The sequence below is a fragment of the Perca flavescens genome, chromosome 22, assembly GCF_004354835.1.
Source record: "Perca flavescens isolate YP-PL-M2 chromosome 22, PFLA_1.0, whole genome shotgun sequence".
Lineage (NCBI taxonomy): Eukaryota > Metazoa > Chordata > Actinopteri > Perciformes > Percidae > Perca > Perca flavescens.
Window position 1 is genome coordinate 19,335,549 of NC_041352.1, and position 20,031 is coordinate 19,355,579.

General features: G+C 44.0%; 1 protein-coding gene across 1 annotated transcript in view; it reads left to right on the plus strand.

Moving 5' to 3' along the window:
• The window catches only part of gli3 (GLI family zinc finger 3), a 92,579-nt gene that overhangs the window by 66,572 nt on the left and 5,976 nt on the right, over positions 1-20,031 (plus strand). Inside the window, exons 5-13 of the mRNA XM_028569816.1 lie at positions 322-527; positions 3,993-4,154; positions 8,210-8,411; positions 9,985-10,204; positions 11,782-11,895; positions 12,824-12,964; positions 18,879-19,028; positions 19,161-19,325; positions 19,641-19,928. Of these exons, the coding sequence (XP_028425617.1) occupies positions 322-527; positions 3,993-4,154; positions 8,210-8,411; positions 9,985-10,204; positions 11,782-11,895; positions 12,824-12,964; positions 18,879-19,028; positions 19,161-19,325; positions 19,641-19,928 (1,648 nt within the window). The remainder of the gene's footprint in view (positions 1-321; positions 528-3,992; positions 4,155-8,209; positions 8,412-9,984; positions 10,205-11,781; positions 11,896-12,823; positions 12,965-18,878; positions 19,029-19,160; positions 19,326-19,640; positions 19,929-20,031) is intronic.

The window sequence follows — 20,031 nt, forward strand, 5'->3', positions numbered from 1 at the left end:
CAGGCCTAATGAAATGAGCATGATGTTAAAATTGTGGAATCAAGTGGATTATCGATGTTTTGTTTACACAATGTTAATCAAATCAAAATATCTTATTATTCCACATGTGGTGACTTAAGTAGTCTCAATCAATCTTCACTTAAACTGTAAACTACAAGTTTTCAAATGATATCATCCAAAAATGCATCCTATAAGCATCAGTGTTGACATCAATCACACACATTTTCCTCAGCAAACGTGTGTGAATGCTGTAAGTTCTAGTTTTGAGTAAATATGTATTCATGTTCTTTCTATATTTTCTTTTCTTTTGTGTGTCTGCAGGCCTCCTGGGCTGGCGGGCAGTCCAGCTTTCTCAGACATCTCCCTCATCCGGATCTCACCCCAGCGGAACCCCTCCGTGGGGGCGGAGTCGCCCTTTCACCCTCCGCACCCCTACATCAACCCATACATGGACTACATCCGCTCGCTCCACAGCAGCCCTTCCATCTCTGTTCTGTCAGCCACCCGGGGCCTCAGCCCTGCAGATGGTGAATAAAGTGAAACATGCACTGACGACTCAAAGCAGGATGCATCTACACACTCACGGCACATGGTGCACCCTCAGCACACACACGCACATCTGCACACAACCCTGGCTGAGCAGATAGGGGCGACAAAGACCCCTAAAAATGATTGTTGAAATTGACCAGTGAGGTTTGATTGCTATTAGCGGGAATCTCGATTCTCTGTATCCCTTTAATTCCTGTTTGAGATCAGAAGAGGTCAGGTGAGAGGCAACTAGATCCATCACTATTAAGACCCAGGGGTTGGTGAGATGTTATCTGAGTGAGGTAGGAGGTGGTAGGAGTATTATGAGTGTGGCGCGATCCGTGTGGGTGGGGGTGCAGGTTGCAGGGAGGCTAATCCTTTTGATCTGTGAGTCATGTCAGAGACCTCCGGAGGATGCATCAGTGAGCGGCAGGGTCACGTACAGTTACAACGCTCACACCGAGGGAGGATCGGATTCAAGTTCGGGGTTGGGGGGCGTTATGTTATGGTGTCCTACAGGGAGCATTTGTTTCCTGAGATCTAAAGATGGATTTGGACTGGGAAATCAATTAAAGTGGACACCGGATGCAGGCCTATTATTAAAAAACAGATCCAAAATAATTACAAAAACTATTTAAAAGGAAAACTCACTCTACAATAAATGAATCATGTTTAGCAAATTAGCGTTGTGTGGTGAAATAAAATGATTGGTAGCATTTAAATGATGTAATTTTACTAATTAGTAGTGCTAAAGTGGGAGGTGGATTGAATTTCTGGGACTGATTTTACTGATTGGGCACTGCCCAGGTGCTCTTGAGCAAGGCACCGAACCCCCCTCCAACCGCTCAGAGCGTCTGTTCAGCAGTCGCAGCCCACCGTCTCCATTAGTGTATGTAAAGGACCTGAACATGTGTGTGTGTGTGTGTGTGTGTGTGTGTGTGTGTGTGTGTGTGTGTATTTCAGGCCTGCATGTAGTGTGTAATAACACTATAAATAAATAAATAGTATAAAATTTAAATTAAATTAAATTAAATTAAATTATATTAAGACAAAATCCCACGTATTTGCAGGTTTCCAGCTTCGCAAATGTGAGGATTTGCTGTTTCTTTTTTTCTTTTTCTTTTTTCTATTATTAAAAATTTTGAACTGGCTGGTGAGACATCACTTTGGGCTTTGGAATCTGCGATTTAAATATTTGTATTTCTTAGACATTGTGTAGACTAGATAATTAAGTGGTTAATTGCAAAAATAAACAACAGAAAAATTAAGAGTGAAAATAAGTCAGTTGTTAGCTACATTCCTATTGTAGTATTTTCATATTTTTTGGGGGGTTCAAAATGCTGCAAATGACCACGCCATAAAAAAGCTTATTCAAGAATTAATTTGCCAAATATTTACATTCACCGTTAACGTGAAATGGCCTGAAGACCTTTCACGGCCCTCATGTCATCAGCCATCGACACTTTGGCACTTCAGCAGCACTTTAGCTCCCCACCTTGTGTTGAAGTGTATTTCTGAAACGGCGGATAGCAGGGGCATTTCCTCTACACCAGCACACTCCACTTCATCTCACCCAGTTCTGTTAAAAAGCTGAGTGAAGACTGAGAGTCTCAGTCCACCCCTCTCCTGCTCTCCTGCACTCCAACATCACTCTTTGCGCCCATGAAGAATATACTCAAGCTCAAACTCTCTACCCTCCAATTTTCCATTACCACAACATAGTGTGCACCAGTCTCAGCCTGCTTTAAATCTACATAGTTTCTCCAACCTACCACATGATCCCCTTTCAGCTCATAATGCTGTTAATTGTGAATGAGGCACATAATTACTCCTTTAATCAATCCAGTGATTAATTAACCCATCAGCTTTTGTGTTGTTAGTATATCACCACGCTTACAGGGAGCCTCCTTCAATATGCAATTTTTGTTCCTACCAAATACATTATACATTTGAATAATGAATTAATTAACAGAATCTAATGGTGATTTAAAGTGGGTGGGAGTGCCACCCTCTTGCTGCCACACATTTGCTTTCACATCTTTTTTTTTTTTTTTTTGCTCCTCCCTCACACAATATTTCTCTCTTTTCTGTGTGAGATGGGGTTCAGAGGTAAGCTCGCCCCTGATCCTATTGTAATGCTGAAGGAGCACCCGGTGGCTCACCAAGTCCTGAGGCACGTCTCTGCCCGAGTGCCACACTGACAGCCTGCCCCCACTTCCCCCTTTTTGCCCCCAGGATCGATTTGGGGAGCCAACGTTTCTGATTTAGAAATTCTGCAAAGCCCTTTTCTGTGCATGTTGGAAACTGAATGGGCCATATTACGGTTGAATGCAAAAGTAAAGCTAAGGCGGAACAGCAGAGACAATTAAGAAACTCCCCCCTTCCACTGAAGACATAATACCCAGATCGAATTAATTTAGATTTTTTTCTTTCATTCATTCAACCAATCATGGATGCATATTGCAGGCGTACAGGCCAGCATTAAGAGGAAATCTCCTCATACAGCCTTTCTTTATTTATTTTCTTTTTATTTCTTCAGTTGGGGTGGGGGGGAGCTGCAGCACTCTGTGGGTCTGAAGTGAACCGATTCTATATTTGCATCCAAAACCACAGTGTTAGTCTTTTCCTCTCTTTCTTAGAGTATTTGCATAAGGAAGCCCACCACCAGATGTTTATTTTTAGGCTACGGTTCAAGGACTTACAGCACTTTATAACTACGGGAATGACTTGGAAAAAAAGAGGCATTTTGAAGAAAAAAAAGAGAGAGAAAGTGAAGTGGAGGCAGAATCGTTTGCTGTGTCTTTGTGCATGCAGATACGTCTGGGCAGATTTAGGCCTTTTGTTTTTCCATAGTGTTTAAGGGAGCACAGTCGAGGAGCAGGTTGCATATCTGCACACTGCAGCCGTACAACACACAAGCACCTTCTCTGGCAAAAGATGTGTCAGCCCACATACTCTTACCACACACACACACACACACATATATATTCACTCTCTTTAAAGTGATCAAGGAACAGTAAGAAGAAGAGAAAAGGCTGTTAAAGAATTGTATTGTAAGACGATCAGTTATGCTGTGCTTGGCATGAGTGCATCAATCAAACACTAATGCACACTCACTGTAATCTCTGAGCAAGCATCCGGTAATCCCCAGCGAGGCTCTCCACTTCAGGTGATGCTCCCTGTGCAGCTGTTTTGCTTAACTTGATGGTGTTGCTAATGTGCTCATTACTGTTCTACTGAGCTGATTATCATTTCATGTAAATGAATGCAGGTTTGTAATGCGGTGCAGGTGCAGGTGCTCTCCTCCGTGTTTTTTCCCCACTACCGATTTATTTTAATTCCTCTGTTCCTTCTCGACACTCCCTTCTACAAATACCTCTATAACCCACATCCCCTCATCTGTCTCCTTCCCTTCTTGGTTACCTTGTTTCCTCTTTGCTGACCCGACCGTTCTCCTGCTCCAGCCCCTCACACAGGTCTGACCACAGCCGAGTACTACCACCAGATGGCTCTGCTGGCGGGCCACCGCAGCCCTTACACCAACGACCTGCTCCCCTCTGTGGCGTCCACAGCCGGCGCCAGCAGCGCCAGCGCCCTGCACATGGAATACCTGCAGGCGATGGAAAGTAAGTCTGACTCATGACTGATAAATAGTTTATGACACACACCCGAGCCCATTTTATTGTCTCAGGAGTGCTGATCCAGGACCACTGTTACACAGTATTATAACATGAGGTCCACACGGTCCGAGCTCAGCAGTTTGTGTGTTAGAGATTTACAGACCATGGGAGTTTTCTGAACTTAATTTGATGATGACAAGTTCAGGTTCTTGACAAGTGGGATTAATAGAAGAATGTCTTTCATTTAGTTTATTTATAAAGGTCAGTATTTACTAGCCTGGGAAAACCCTGATGAACTTCCGGCAAATTTGAGATTTGCTCTGCAGGTCAGTCTGGCCAAGAGCCCATTCAAGCCCATTTCCAATTTTTACAAATCGAGGCACCAATCACAACCGTTGAGGCGGGCTTTACACGATGACGATAGCGCAGCGACAGCAAGCAGCTTTTTGTTTACATTTAACATGACGGCCACCGAAGCGCAGCAACCCGTTGATGCTGCTGTAGCTGCTACATCACCCGGATCGTTGGTCTGATTGGTTGAAGGACTATCCAATTGCGCCCAGAGACATTTGTGCAGCATCCGTTGGTGACGCCCCTTTGGAAATGGGCTGTGAATGAAGCTTGCCCAGACCCACTCTCAGTTACAACTGAGAAAGGTCTGGTGTCAACCAGGCTAAGCATTTACACATCGTCGCTGTGCTATGAAAACCACATATCTCTAACTGTCAATCTTTTCATGAGCTACAGTTTCATCTTTGTGACAATGCATATTTCAATAAATGGTAAATGATTTATTCAGCGTGAGAAGAAGAATACATTTCTCAACTCAAAGGAACGTGCAATCCCTCATTTCTTTTTAAAACGTCAAAATCACCAAAATTGGATATAGATACATGGTATTCAGTGGATGGCAACGACGTGCATTTGATTAATTCTTTTATCTATTTCATTAAGCATTGATCAAACCCTTTCAATGTGTCTCGGTTAAAAACCAGACTAAATATGGTAAATAAAAAGGTTGCACTGTTGTTGCAACAGCATTCAAATCACTGCATTTTGATAAGTACAATATCCTAACTACACATTGTAATGTAATTATTGAAATTATGTTTATACAACACTTTTAGGTAAATCTAAAAAAAACTGAAATTTTTCAGCCAGATGTAGCCCAGCAGCAGATTAAAAAAACACCCACCAAATCCATGCCTCCTGGGATCACACCTTTAAGTATTATGAGTGCGTACCTGCACATTATAGCATGGGTGGCCCCAGTGGGAATTGAACCTCTAAAGTACACCTTCACAACACACCTCCATTGTACTATATATAGATCAAGCTACGTCTCAACCACGGCGAGGAGGGACCTGCAACTTCACTTTGACATGATTTAAATGAGCTATTGTCTTAATATGTTGGGCTAAGGACTGTGTGCAGATGACTTATGCTAATGAGTTATTTTAAAGTGTAAATAGGAAATTAAAAGCACTGTGAATCTTAGAAAGGTCAGACAGCCTCACCCCGCTCCCTTTGATGAGAATGTATTTAGTCAGGCAGACGCCGCTTTCATGGAAATCCGGGGTGAAGTTCCCCCATTCCTCAGAACAAACTAATTAAAACTAGCCAAACTTGTGCTGGTATCAGAAAATTAATTGCTATTAAGTGGGAATTGGAATGTCCCGCCATTCATCACTGGAGAAATCCTTTCTTCTGTGTCACTTTTTAAGATTAATAGACTGAAACAAAACAATTAGGGCCAAATTTAAGTGGAGATGCGATGCTCCTCACTTAAAAAAACGCCTGTGATCATTGCTGGTAATAACTCATCATGTTTCAACAATGTGTGTGCGATGCCTGGAAAATTAACACTTTAAAGCTTTGTTGGATTTTAGAAAAAAAAACGTAGAGAAGAGTCTATCAAGAGGCTTTTCACTGATAATCTGGGCTACTATGTTACTGCGGCTATTTTAGCCTATTTCACATCAGTGTAATTACCTTCAGAGAGAGTTGTGCTAATGAAACAATGGGCCTGTCCTGCCTATTTGTGCTTTAATGGGCTATTGTCTATGTTCCTGCTGCCTAATTAGTGCCATAGCTCTCATAGATCACTATAGTAAAGTCTGTATTTGTGGTCTTTATTAGTTCATTTTAATTGCTATGGTATCTACTGATATGGTGTTTTTCTTATTAATAGGATCACTTTTAGTAACATTTAGAACACTGGAACAAATACTTGACACAAACAAACCATTAGTATTTGACTAGACTTCTTGAGCTGTAATAAAAGAAGATTGCCAATAATCGCATCTGTTCAGCAAAATTTACTAAAACGCTTCCACAAAAAAGTGACACAGTCTTGTGATTTGAAATCAACTATGAGTCGAGGAATAGGCTTTTTTATCTATGGAATTATTTTTTTCATTCTAAAGTAAGTTTTTTGTTGAAAAAAAAAAAGAAAAAAAAAAGAAGTCCGGTCTTATATCACATATTCACACTTCAGCCCTCCCCTGTGAAAGCGTCCCTCTCAGGTGGCCCCAAAGTGTGTCGGCAAGGGTTCAACCCCAGTTTTGGGAGCCAGCTTTTATTTCCAACGCCGTCATTCTGGCCTGTCTGAACCCTCCCTGGCCACAAGAATTAATGACGCGGCGCGCAAGCAGCCATCCCGTCCATAAATCAAGAGGAAATTAGAGGGACAGTTCCGCTACGAGCTAAGACGCTCCTCTCTCCGTCTCCCCGGTTGGCCGATTTATCATTTGGGCTGTGCATTAATAAACACCACTCCCATGAGGCTTTGCAATGGTGGGACGCTGGCCCTGCTCCTCGGCAGTACCCCTTTCTCACTTGTGGTGAATTAGGAGAATTAACTCGTGGCTTGTTTAAAAAGTGTCAGGTGTGTCAAATTTTCCCTAAAAAAAAACGATGATAAAAAGGATTATATATTTGGTTTAAGATGAAATAAATAGTGAAAAATCTGACATTTCGAGGAACTGCATTGTATTTAGCAATTCTGTGCGCTCAGGGATTTTTATGTGTACATGTATGCCCCCTCTCCAACACCCTCTTCACTAAGACATAAAGAAAGACAGATTTTCCATACAATGACAATGTAAAGGGGGCGTTGCTCTCCTTACAGCCTCATGCGATAGTCGAAACTCAGGCCTATGTATGCCAGAACACCACAGCTGCCACCACATTCACATCCACACACTCTGATTACCATGTGAATGGAGCGCTCTGTAATCGTTGGATGTGTCAAACGAGAGATGGAGCGTTTACGTTTGGGAGATGGATGGATTGTGGGGGACGTAAATATGGAAGGGGAAGGGGGTGAGGGGGGTTATCGGGGCTGCGTATGCTGGTTTTGTCTGCCTTTATAAAATAACTCAAAATGTTTTATTTCCAAGTCTTGAGTCACAAAGTCATTGTGTCAGTTCATGCACAAAGCGCGACATCCCCTCAGCGCTTTTCCTCCCTCCTTCCATCTCCCTCGGTTTTTCCCTGTCTTGTTTGTGACATCTCCATGTGAAAAGACAACAAAAGTCATATTTTAATCTCCACCCGTGGCTCATTGTATGTGCAGAGAGAATGGTTGCGCCGTTTCCGCCTTTTACCTTTTCAAACCCCCTTTTTACTATTTCCAGTCAACACTGATTGCATTTGAATAACGAGTCAAATTGGACTTGATTAAATATTACCATACACAGTCAGAGCATTTCTCCAACATAAAAGACATGTTTTCTCATGGATGAAATGCAAGCAGTGCATCAAGTGACAGCTGAACACTCATTCAGATGAGCCTTTTGTCTGATGATTGACAAAAATGTCATCTGTTAGGGTTAGATTAGGTTAGAGTTTGGATGAAGTCAAACAGAAATCCCAAATTTCAAATGCTCTTTTTTGATCTGTAACCCATTTGTATGTATTTAGCTGATGCTCTTCTCTGAAAAAAAACATGAATTGAGTGAGCAGATTATTTACAGTTTTAATCATTTTAACCTTTAACTTCCACAGTAATTCTTTTCCAGTACCTTACAACGATCTCCTGCTCCCTTCTCATCCTGCAGACTCTCGTTTCTCGAGCCCGAGGCTGCCATCGCGGCCCAGCAGGAAACGCCCACTGCCCATCTCGCCGCTCTCTGAGCACAGCTTCGACCTGCAGACCATGATCCGCAACTCTCCCAACTCTCTCGTCACCATGCTCAACAACTCTCGCTCCAGCTCGTCCACCAGCGGCTCCTACGGTCACCTCTCTGCTGGAGCCATCAGGTAATCAGAATATTGTTCTGCATGGATTTTTCTTAAAGCTCCCAGGTCATTATTACGATTATTATGGTTATTATGATTATGATCATTGTGATTACAATTTTTATTATTATTATTTTCTTGGATGTACCTCAGTGCTGATGTCAGCACGACTTAAAATCGTTAACTGAAAGCCTGCACTACAAACAGAAAGTGTGGGGTTTGAAAGAAGTTAGCTTTGAAGAGTTATAGGGGAGGTGAGATGACAAGACACTATCAAGTTGCAAAATGGGAAATGTAGGATCCGGTTTTTCTGGAGATTGACCCATATTATGGACCAGAAATCAGGATATTTCAGCTGCTTCAATTAGGATTCCTTTTGAAAAACCTGTGGGTTGTGAGCCCCCAAATGTTATGAAAGTGCATACCAAATCACTCGATTACACCTTTACATTTCTAAAAAATAGCTCTTAGCTGTCAGGACGTCTTTCAGGAGCTTTGATTAACTGCATTTCTCTCAAGGTGGTCATTCAGGGACTAAAATGTGCCAATGATAACTCAAACAGCAGCATCTCCCCGGAGGAAATTATGTTGTAAATGATTTTCTAATATCATTGATTGTTGTTTTTCATGCATACTATTGCTGTAGTTACAATGCACTCTGTGTGAGAGAAAGAAAGTGTGTGGTGGAGCGAATAAGAGTGTGTGAGTATTGTCCATGTCAAACCCCCAAGTGGGTGACGATCTCCCAGCCAGCCAGTCAGCCTGCCTCCCCGGCGGCTCGTGTCAGTCATCCGGCACACCTCATGGTAACATCACATACATCACGCCCCGGTACCAGAGGTTGAGCAAAGGCAAGCAAAAGAAAAGAAAAGAGAAGGGGGAAAGATCCATCGCCCCACCCACAGCCATTGATCAGCGATCTGTAAGAAGAGCCTGATCAATCACGCTGCACACTCAGCCACTGTCCTAGTGACAGGGCCCAAATAGCCAGAGCCAACAGACTGATGAGTGATATGACAAGCGGATGGGCCCCCAAATGTGTCTCGGCTCATTGATTTCCACTCGGCTCGTAATAAGATCAGCAGACATATGGGTCGCAGTGAGAGAGAGAAGCGTCAGAGCTCAGGATGAATGGAGGCCGCTGCTGTCGAGCCACGCAGATCTGTGTTTATCTGGCGGTTCACCTGTGGTTACACAGACCCCAGAGGAGGTTTGGTGGCTTCTGGGATTTTTAGGATAAACAAAGTTAGCTCAGGTTGAGGGAACCGGGAAAATAATTTGGCTTTATTTACATGGCTATACGACACACTCCAGATTGTTTATCATCTGAATCTTTTGCCCAGTGGAAGAATGACATACTGCCTTACACAGACCACATGATAATTCACTGTGTGTTCACAAGCTGAACATTCATTGGCAGGGATTTGCATTTGTTCCAGCATTACCACACCATCTCCTGTCAGATTGTCCTCAGGGAGGAGAAGCTAGCCAGAACAATCCATTTATTCACTGTCTTTCCCCTTTTTTTTTGCCTCCGAACTGATGTTTTAGTGAAGTTGTAGTTTATGATTATTTACCCTTCTTCTCTCTCCAGTCCAGCGCTAAGCTTCGCCTACCCTCCAACTCCGGTGGCTTTGCACATGCACCAGACACTGATTGGCCGTCAACCGGGCATCGTGGGCTCTGCCTTTGGCCACAGTCCACCCCTCATCCACCCGTCGCCAGCCTTCGCCACCCAGAGGCCCGTACCTGGCATCCCCCCCTCCGGGCTTAGCGCCAGCGAGCGCTCAGCCCTCTCCAACGACTCCTCACAGGTGAGAGCGGCGGCAGGCGCCTGTGCGATTCATCATCAGAGGTAATAGATAGCGGCGTCGCATGCCAGCCACATCTCAGCATAACGCAGCGAGCTAACATGGTACAGGCAGGACCCCCCCTCCACACGCTCATCTCCTGGGAGTTTCCTCCTACTTGTGTTGTCTCTTGTTTTAAGACTGCCGAGCACGGGCCCAGAACGTGCCTGCAGCAAACAACAAGGGGCTTGTTAGCATAGAATCCCACTGCTGACTCCATTAATCACGAGAGAGAGAACAACGATATAGAGAGGGAATATTGACATGGATGGATGGATCCAAAGGGGCTTTTTCTCTCCATCCTCAGCCTCAAATGTGCAGGCCCACATCTGAAGTAAATATTCAATGTTTATTACCCGTCCTCCCTGCTGCTTCCCATTGCTCGAATTTTGTGTAATTGCAAATGAGGCCTCATTCAAATTGGGCACACCAAAATTGCTTTTTTTCCTTCTCCTGAATGAACAGAATATTGCTTTGGGGCTACGGGCAAATCTCATATGTTTCAGCAGAAGTATGTAACATGTTACAGAGACGGACAGGATCACTAGAGTCCTGTGAAAAACAACAACATTAGGGCAGTTTTTCAAAAACCAAGAGGCTTCCTTTTCCTGAACCTACTTGTTAATTCTTTTATTCTCATGAGCTTGGTATGTAACAAGAATTCCCCCCCGAGGGCGAATTTAAACCAAGGCCACAGTCAGGTCATCCATTGGTTCAGTGAATGGTTCATTGAATTGGTCCATGAGTTGGTTTTAATTGCTGTGATTAGAGGAGCTAATGTTATATATTGAATTGCATAGTTTTTCATTTGCACAGTTAAAGCTCTTGCCCGGGAGTAAGGATACGGAAATCATTATGGTTCACACACAGTTGTTTTTTTTTCTGGCTTGATTAAGTAAACAATTGATTGACTTAAAAGCATCACATGCATTTTTAATCCTTGTGTTGTCTTCTGGTCGACCATGCACTTGTTGTCCTTCTGGGTCAAAATGAACACTTTTTTTTTATCGTTTTAAAAAATATATTTTTGACATTTTTGATTATTTCTGACGGTTTTTTCAATGTTTTTGTCACTTTCTTTCACTAACACCAACTTATTACCAATAGTTTTACATTTATTTTTGGAATCCATGATCAATAAATCTCATTTATATGAGATTATACCAAATTTTGAAATGATGAATGATTTTGATCTTAGAGGAACGTATGCTGGTGGAGAATCACAGACGTGTATATGTCAAAGTTTAGTCAGGTTTTGAAACCATTTCAATTTTTTCAAATGCTATAAAATTGAATACCCACATTTCAATGAAAGTAGTAATTGAGTACTTGCAATTGTACTTCATTTTTTCAGTAATTTGGTCAAAAAGATGATATAGAAGTTTTGAGAACGGGTCAAATTTGACCCGAGGACAACATGAGGGTTAATGTTACTATAGAGGATAACATAAGACATATCAGTAAAATATATTAAATCATCTACATAGTCAAATCCATGTCAAGAGAGGTTTGAAATGCTGAAATATTTTCTGTTTCCACAGACCAAACCAACAAGTGAATCTGCAGTTAGCAGCACAGGAGACCCAATGCACCACAAACGCTCCAAAATGAAGCCCGAGGAAGAGTTGCCGAGCCCAGGCGCAGTGAGCGTACAGGTGAGGATCGCCTGCACATATCACTCGCTGGCTCCATAGTATATTCTTCAGCTATCTGGCAAAAAGTATCACACTGCAAACTGGTTGATAAATCCCAGAATTCACCAGCCGCGTTTTTATTTTTAGATTTTTCCACTAGAATAGGAAGCCCATATAATGACTGCCAAGGTGGCCGCAACAATAGACAAGCTTACCAGCCACAGTTTGTATTTATTTGCGTGCATTTGGCTGTTTCTTGGTGTTTCCCACCCTGCTCTTATCAGTTGCTGTTTCCGAAGCAAAACAATTCATTGATCTTTGGGAGACTAGAAGGAAATTGTTTTTGCTTTTGGTTAATCAAAATTATAAGTGGCTGGAGAAGCGAAAAGAGAAATGTGATAACAGTAAGTGTTTGAATGTGCAGGAAAAACCTTATTATTCAGGCAGCAGCAGATTCAGCCTGAGGTGTGTGGTGGAAGCCCACGCTCTCCTGTATTAGCCCACACCAACTCTCTGCTCCATTCAGTCTCCTAACGGTGACATTGAAATATGTCTGGGCTAATAGAGCAACCTACAGCAGGAAAAGGGGGTTAGATTCCTCAAGTACTCGCCCCGGTCCTGTCGTATAACAACCCCCTAAATACAGAGCGGGGCTTTCAGCGCTACATTTCCGACTCTCCACACTTTTTTCCCAGGCAGCCAAACAAGGCCAGATTCACAGGGGCACTGTGGCTGAGACCTGTGACCAAATCATTTCTGGCTGTGCCTTAGATGTAAACCAGCAGGGCCGTATAGAATTACTTTTATGACAGATTTGGATGGACTGTTGTCGAGGAGAGTTCCTTTAGCTTTTAATACTTGTAAGCCTGCTATTAGGTAACTGTGTTACATTTATTTACATTATTTTCTTGTTTTTTGAACTAGAACTTTTCCCACTCTTGTTCCGTAGGACCATCCAGATGGGATGACCCTGGTGAAAGAGGAAGGGGACAAGGATGAGAGCAAACAGGAGCCAGAGGTGGTTTATGAGACAAACTGCCACTGGGAGAACTGTTGCCGCGAGTTTGACACGCAGGAGCAGCTAGTACAAGTGAGTATCGCACATTTAAAAAAAACAGTGGCACAAGCTGCTTATTTGAATTCTAACTCCAGCACAGAACACTTTATCGTCCACGTGAAGCTGCCCCGAGCATTTCTGTACAACTCGATATCCAGAAATTCTGTGAATTGTGCACAGAATGTGATTTTTTTTTTAAATGATTTAAACAGAAAGGCAAAACATCTCCGAAACAATTACTTGCTTGCTGCTGTTTAGCAGATGGTTTGCATTTCACTCTTTCCTGTTGCCAGATGAGAAGTGATCACACTGGACCCCAGTTGTTCTCCAGGAACAGAGTTTCTTGTAGAGAAGCAGGAAGACACGACAGGGTGTTTACAACTGTAAGATGGGTGAAGACTTACGCAAAAAGCTTTCCCGTTGCGGCTCCGAAAACACCCACCAAAACTACAACGTCTCTTGGTTTGTATGCTGGGAGAGTTTTCTTTCCTCAAGCTTAGTAGATCCCCAGCAACATCAACTGCAGCTGTGCTATTTTGCACAATGCCTCCTATCAGGCCACAACCCCTTTGCAGCAGCAAACCAACAGTAGAGTCGGAGCTGCAGGCGTTGACTGATACTGCTGCTGGATTCCTGATTGGATCCAGGGACGGTGGTAATGGGCTCAGAAGCTGGAGAGCACATCTCACAGCTGAACGGTGCTAACTGATTTGGCGGGTTAAGCCTCCCAGAGTCAGGATGTGAGCTTTGTGTACAGCACTGGACCGGCCTTCCTCCTGTCTGTTATCAGAACGCTCACACAGCCACGGGAGATGGACGGCTCTCATCGTAAGGCGCCCAAGGGTTCACTGTTGAGCTAAATATTAATGACATTATGGTCGCGCCCCCCACCCCCCACTCTTTACACTGACACCATTAGCTCTGCTGCTCTTTTGCGGCCGGTGAACCTCTCACCCGTCACCCTACTGAGAGAAGCACACTGAAGTTGGAGAAGTGGTAAAAATACACCAATATGATGCTGTGAACAAGGGACGGCAGAGTGTACCCCCCCACACACACACACACACACACACATGCACATGAAACACACATCACCACACATCTGATAGAAAGATCCTCAGCTCTCCACAGCTGTCTATTCGCCAACTTGACATTGCAATCCTCCGCCGCGGTGGTAACCCCTATCTATAATTGATATCCTCAGCGCGGAATGGGCTGCCTCCCGTGTTTGAAGGGCTCGGCTCAAAGGTTGAGAATCTTGACAACTTCTTGCCCCTGTTTCAGGAGGCGGGATGAGTTAAGGTGGTGGGAGAGGAAGGGAGGATGGCTTCTTAATAGAGGAAAAGCTTGCTCACATCCTCCCCCTACAGTAGTCACACCAGGTGGCCATCCGAGCAAAACAATGTCCTCTCATCCCTCCACATACACTATCCATCCGAACCTTGCCAAGCTGCACTTATTATCAGATTGCCATGTAGACAGACACCAACCAAATCCTTATTAGTTTTCCACTTTTTTTTTCCATCTTGGAATTGTTTTTCTTTCTTTTTTTTCTGCAATTTGACTTTCTGATATTGCATTTTATTTCTCATTTTCTATGCACATGCAGATATGCAGAGAGATGCCAATAAAAGTCTTCTCCCACAGAATCCATGCCCTCTAATTCAGCAGAGCGGACGAGAAAATGCTCTTATCTCTCTGCACCCCCACCTCCCTCAGTAATAGGATAAGTACAGTATTTGGACCACAGTGGCTCTCCTTATACACTGGGAGGGGTTTTGGGGGGGGGGGATTTCCAAATAACAAAACAATGGAGCGTCCCTTCCCCCTTGTACTTGTCTTCTCAAATGGCTTTGGATAAAAAAAAAAAAAAAAAAAACATGATGAGGAAAAAAAACTAGTTTGTAACCAATTTAACCACCAGCGTTTGCACAGTTTTTTACATACATTCATATTCAGTGATTGGAAAACGTGAGTGCTGTGTTGACAGTCCAAGTCATAAAAGAATTTTTTATTTTTTTTAAATAACAGCTGCACTAATTCAAATATCCCATTTCTTTTGTGGTTTGCCTAATTTTAGAATTAAGCCTTCACACCACCCTCATCACTTTCCACCTTGTTCAAAAGCGCTCCTGCCTCGCTCTTCATGCATATTTTTACACTCTCAAGCATGCTCTCAGCATGACATGCCACGGCGTTCCTTTATCATCTGCGTTTAAGCGCTCTCGGTGCAGCCGATAAGATAAACATCAGATCTATGGAATTTAGCTCACTTATCTGGCCTACCCAGTCAGCAAAAGCGAGGCGGGTGTCAATTTTAGTTTGCTGTATTTATTTCATTTATTACATTTCAACTCTCCATACCTCTCCATCTCCCTCTCCGCACAGCTCCACATTCTTTTGCTTTCCCATTTTTGGGCATAAACCTCTCCCGCTCTCATTTTCTCTTTCATTTTCTCTCCCTCCCCTCTTTCCCCCTTGAAGGGAGTACTTTTAGAGATAAGGCCTGGTGGCTTCTTTAATGTCTCTCTTGAAGTAGGCTTTTTTCGCCTGGTTTTGTCGCCGGAAATGCCCAACCCCTCACTCCCACAACTCACTCATGTGGCCTTGCTCAACAATCTTTTTTTTATTATTTTCTCATTGATCTATTCTGACACTTCACCATGGAGAACTCTACAAGGGAGTGATGCCTTTTCAGTGCCCTTGTATGATGAAAACATTCATGCAAGCCAGGTGACTAAAAGGTGACCAAATTTGAATCAGCATAATTATTATTGTTTTTTTCATCACAGAAATTCTATGTGAAACGTGATTTATATTAGGCTTTCTCCTTGAACACATCAACGCCATTTGTGATCTGGTGTGCATATAACCTTTAACTGCTGAACTTGAGAGTTCAGGTTCTGTTCTGTCATTGTAGGCCTCGGACATTTCTGAGGAGGTTTAAGACTATATATGGGGGGGGTTTGATGGGGTTGGTGGTCTGTATGTGTGTGTTCTCGCAGCTCATCAGGTCTTTCCCACCCTCCACAGTCTAACCATCCCCTTCCAGGTCATCTATATAGGTGGCGCTGTGATGTCCCTGTTCTTAGATGGGGAGCTGGCTCTCCCTGTGTGCAGTCTTGTTAAGGCGGCTGCTGTGTTAAAGGGAGATAAACGCGGGCACAGTCTGAAGGCAGCCCCCCTCTCTAGCTGTTGGCGCAGGCTTTTAATTGGTAAAATGCAGATTTTTTTGATCAGGAGAAGGATTAAGCCCCTTATCTGTCAGGAGTATCTTACTCTAAGATGAAAAGACTGTGCTGAATTACACATGCCAATTCTAGCTCCCTGCCCCCTGCTCGCTCACTCTCACTTACTCTCGTCCTTCCTCCTGCCCTCACTCCCCCCCCCCCCCCTTTTACTTCCTCCCCCTCCTTCCCTCCCTTATTTGCCTTTTTCATGCTCTTTTTTCCCTCTCTTTACACAAAGCACTTCAGCAACTGACATCACAAAAGAGCATATGATTTATTAGGCGGTGTTTGATAAAGCTAAACGGTGTTGCGGGTCCCACAGCTTAGTGAAATTGCCTTGTAAACAGGCCCTCTTTTCATGCACGCTTGCATTCTAATGCATGAGGGCTATGTCCCAGAGAGAGTTTGATAAGGAGACATGGAGATGGATACTGGAGTGGGCAAATGCTGAGAAATAGCGACAACAAAAAATAAGTGTGTGTGTATTACAGTAATGTGTGCAGAGATGGGTTTGAACATTTGCGTAAAAAAAAATATTTTAAATCGGAGACTTTTATTTTTTTGTAGAAAACATACAATCCAAGTGTAAAATTGTTGTTGTGTGTTTTAGTGCTATTTATGTATATGGGTGTGTTTGCCATGCACCCAAGCAGCAGCGGTCTGGACCAGGAAAACAGTGCCTGTACCTGTGTGTGTGTGTGTGTGTGTGTGTGTGTGTGCGCCTCTCATACGTCACACACACCGCTTCAGTGTCCCCTGTGTCCGTGTCCCCGGCGCTCCCTGTCGTGCGACTCCCTCCTAAATCCATCTTGGTGGCGTTTTTACAGTTGTTGGCCGATAAGCTGGCAGGGGGAAGATGAATAACCTGCCGCGCCACTGCTATCAGCACCTGTTTGTCGATTTAGCCGGCCGACGGGGCCTGTCTGCTCAGCATGGAGATTATTGATTCAATAAGAATTGCCATTAGATCATGCCATTAGGTTTCTCGGCAGCCCCCTCTCCCCGTGCTGTCTGTCCCCCTCTCTGTCAGCTCAGAGGCTCATACATCACACCCGTCAACGACCTCCTTCATTTGTACAAACAGGGTGCGAGTGTGTGTCCATGTGTGTTTGCGTGTAAGCGCGTGCATGCGCTCGTGTCGTGCCAGCCACCCGTGTGATCCAACACCGTGGTGCTCTCCCATCGCTCTCAGCCGGGGGATATTGAATGCTGCTTCCAACAGACCGATTGCTTGCCACAGGGATTCCCTCACAGAGTGGAAGAAAAAGAGAAGACGAGTCAGGTTTTCCGAGGCTCAGACCGAGGTGGGGAGGAGATCAATCTTGGGGAAACTTCACTAACGTCTGTGGTCATCCAGACCCCAATCATCTTCCGTGGAATTAGTCTTGTTTTGTCACTTTAGAATTAAAGAAATGTCAAGGGAGAATAATGGAGGTCCTTTGCGGATATATTAATGTCAATTTCACCCTTTGCTTTTGCTGTCGCACCCTGCTGTTACTGCGCTGACTCATTTGTCGATACTCCACCCCCCCCTTTAGTAAGTACTGAGAAGTGAGTGCAGTGGCCGACTTGGGGTCAAAATGTCTTAAAGGGAGATTGAAAATAGGGCTGTTTCTGTTGGATGTCATGGTTATGATGATATGTGGGGGTCATGATCTGGCCAGTGGGCAGAGCGGAGGGAAGGTACAAAGATGCCATTGTCAGAGCAGTGTCATGCCCGGACGGGGAACTGGCCCTGGATTCTTTATTTGCTTTGGTGCTGCATGTTTTATAGCTCTACAGTCTTGCAAGTAAGTGCTCAAAGAAAGCATGTTCTCCCCAGACATTTAAGAGCATTTAAAGTCAAGTCTCTATTTATCTCCCTTCCTTCTCTCCTGTTTTCATCCGTCCCTCTTCATTCACCCCCGAGGTAAAAAGACTCTTCTCGGCTGCTCAGGAATGTAATAATACCGGTTTCTGTTGGTCAGGATATTGTGTCTGTCTCCCTGGGTTTAAATTGCTCCCTGAAAGGCACTTCAGAGGCCACGACAGTGTTGAGCCAGATGTTGACTTTGTCCCCAGAGGGTCCGCACGACATTTTTTTTCATCCTCACTTCCTTCATTCCTCTGTAACATCCACCTCTTACCCGGTTTTACAGGATAGTTAGTGAGAAAAGAAAAAGAAAGAGGGAAGAGAGAAGGGGGTGGAGCAAGAGAAAGGTGGTGCTCACAGATATAATGCTTGGCTGGAGTTGTAAAGCCTTTCGCATTTCAGGTGCCACGACTTTTGATGTCTCGCTGTATCTCCTCACCTCCCTCCCACTTCCCCTCCTGCCTAAGCCTCAGATTGGAAGTTGCCACGGCAGCACAACTGTCAGCACTTGTCACGGAGGGGAGAGGGCCCCAATGTGATGCGAAAGTGACAGGGTTTTATTTGAAAGTCCTGTTGGGATCGGACACTGAGACTCTCGAGTCAACAGAGTGAGGCAGATAAAGAGGAAGAGAGGAGAGAGTTAAGAGAAATGAGATGGAAGAAATAAAATAGTGATAGCACCATGGGAAAAGAAATGAAAAATAGGAAAGAGAATATACTGTATTTATATTTGTGTCTTATGCTGCAGAGCAAGAATTCCTCCAGCTGAACAACAAAATCAATTCAAGGCAAAATTACATTGCACTTAGAGCTTATGATAACACTTTGGTTGCTTTGGTTAAAGTTCTTTCATCTTCTTTTATAGCACATCAACAACGACCACATCCATGGAGAGAAAAAGGAGTTTGTGTGTCGGTGGGAAGAATGTTCTCGAGAGCAGAAGCCCTTCAAGGCACAATACATGCTGGTGGTCCACATGCGCAGACATACTGGGGAAAAACCTCACAAGTGCACGGTAAGGAAACTCCTATTTGGACAGTTTTACTTCATTTATTTGCAAATGACAAACTATTCTACATATAACCTGCTAACATGAGCTTCAGCCTGTATGAGTGATGTCCTCTTCCTCTTCTCTCTCTTCCTGCAGTTTGAGGGCTGTGCCAAGGCCTACTCCCGTCTGGAAAACCTTAAAACTCACTTACGCTCGCACACCGGAGAGAAACCTTATGTGTGTGAACACGAAGGCTGCAACAAGGCTTTTTCCAATGCCTCAGACCGGGCCAAACATCAGAATCGCACACACTCAAATGAGGTACTGATAAAACGTCATTTTTCAGACACTTTTGCTCCTTTGACTTTGCTGCTTGTATGTGGTGTTGCCAAGCATCAACGTGATATCATGAATCGCTTAAACATACACGCCCACTTTCTTAAGCCAAGTGGCGTGTTATCTGTACGCATTTTGAGCTATCTGCGTGTAACATACACGCCACATGGCGTATTATCGCCACATGGCGTATTATCGCCACATGGCATACGAATTGGCGTGTCATACATCCGCCACTTCATGAGATCAGTCTGCAAGCACTGTGTTTCTCACAGCTCATCTTTCTCATTTCATTCTCAGAAACCGTATGTGTGTAAAATCCCTGGCTGCACCAAACGCTATACGGACCCGAGCTCCTTACGCAAACATGTGAAGACGGTGCACGGGCCGGAGGCTCACGTCACCAAGAAACAGCGTGGAGATTACCCGCGTCCTCCGCCCCAACGGGAGCCTGGGGGCAACAGCCAGGGCCGGTCGCCAGGGCAACTGCCCCTGGGCGGGTATACGGACCAAAGGGAGTACAACCATGCTACCTCAAAACAGGATGAATGTATGCAGGTCAAGTCTATCAAGACAGAGAAGCCTATGGTAAGACTTTATTTAAGGCTGACACTCACACCTTTACATTTATGTTGATTCTTTTCTTATACTTTTACTACTAATTCTTTACTTTAACATCATTAGTTTAAAT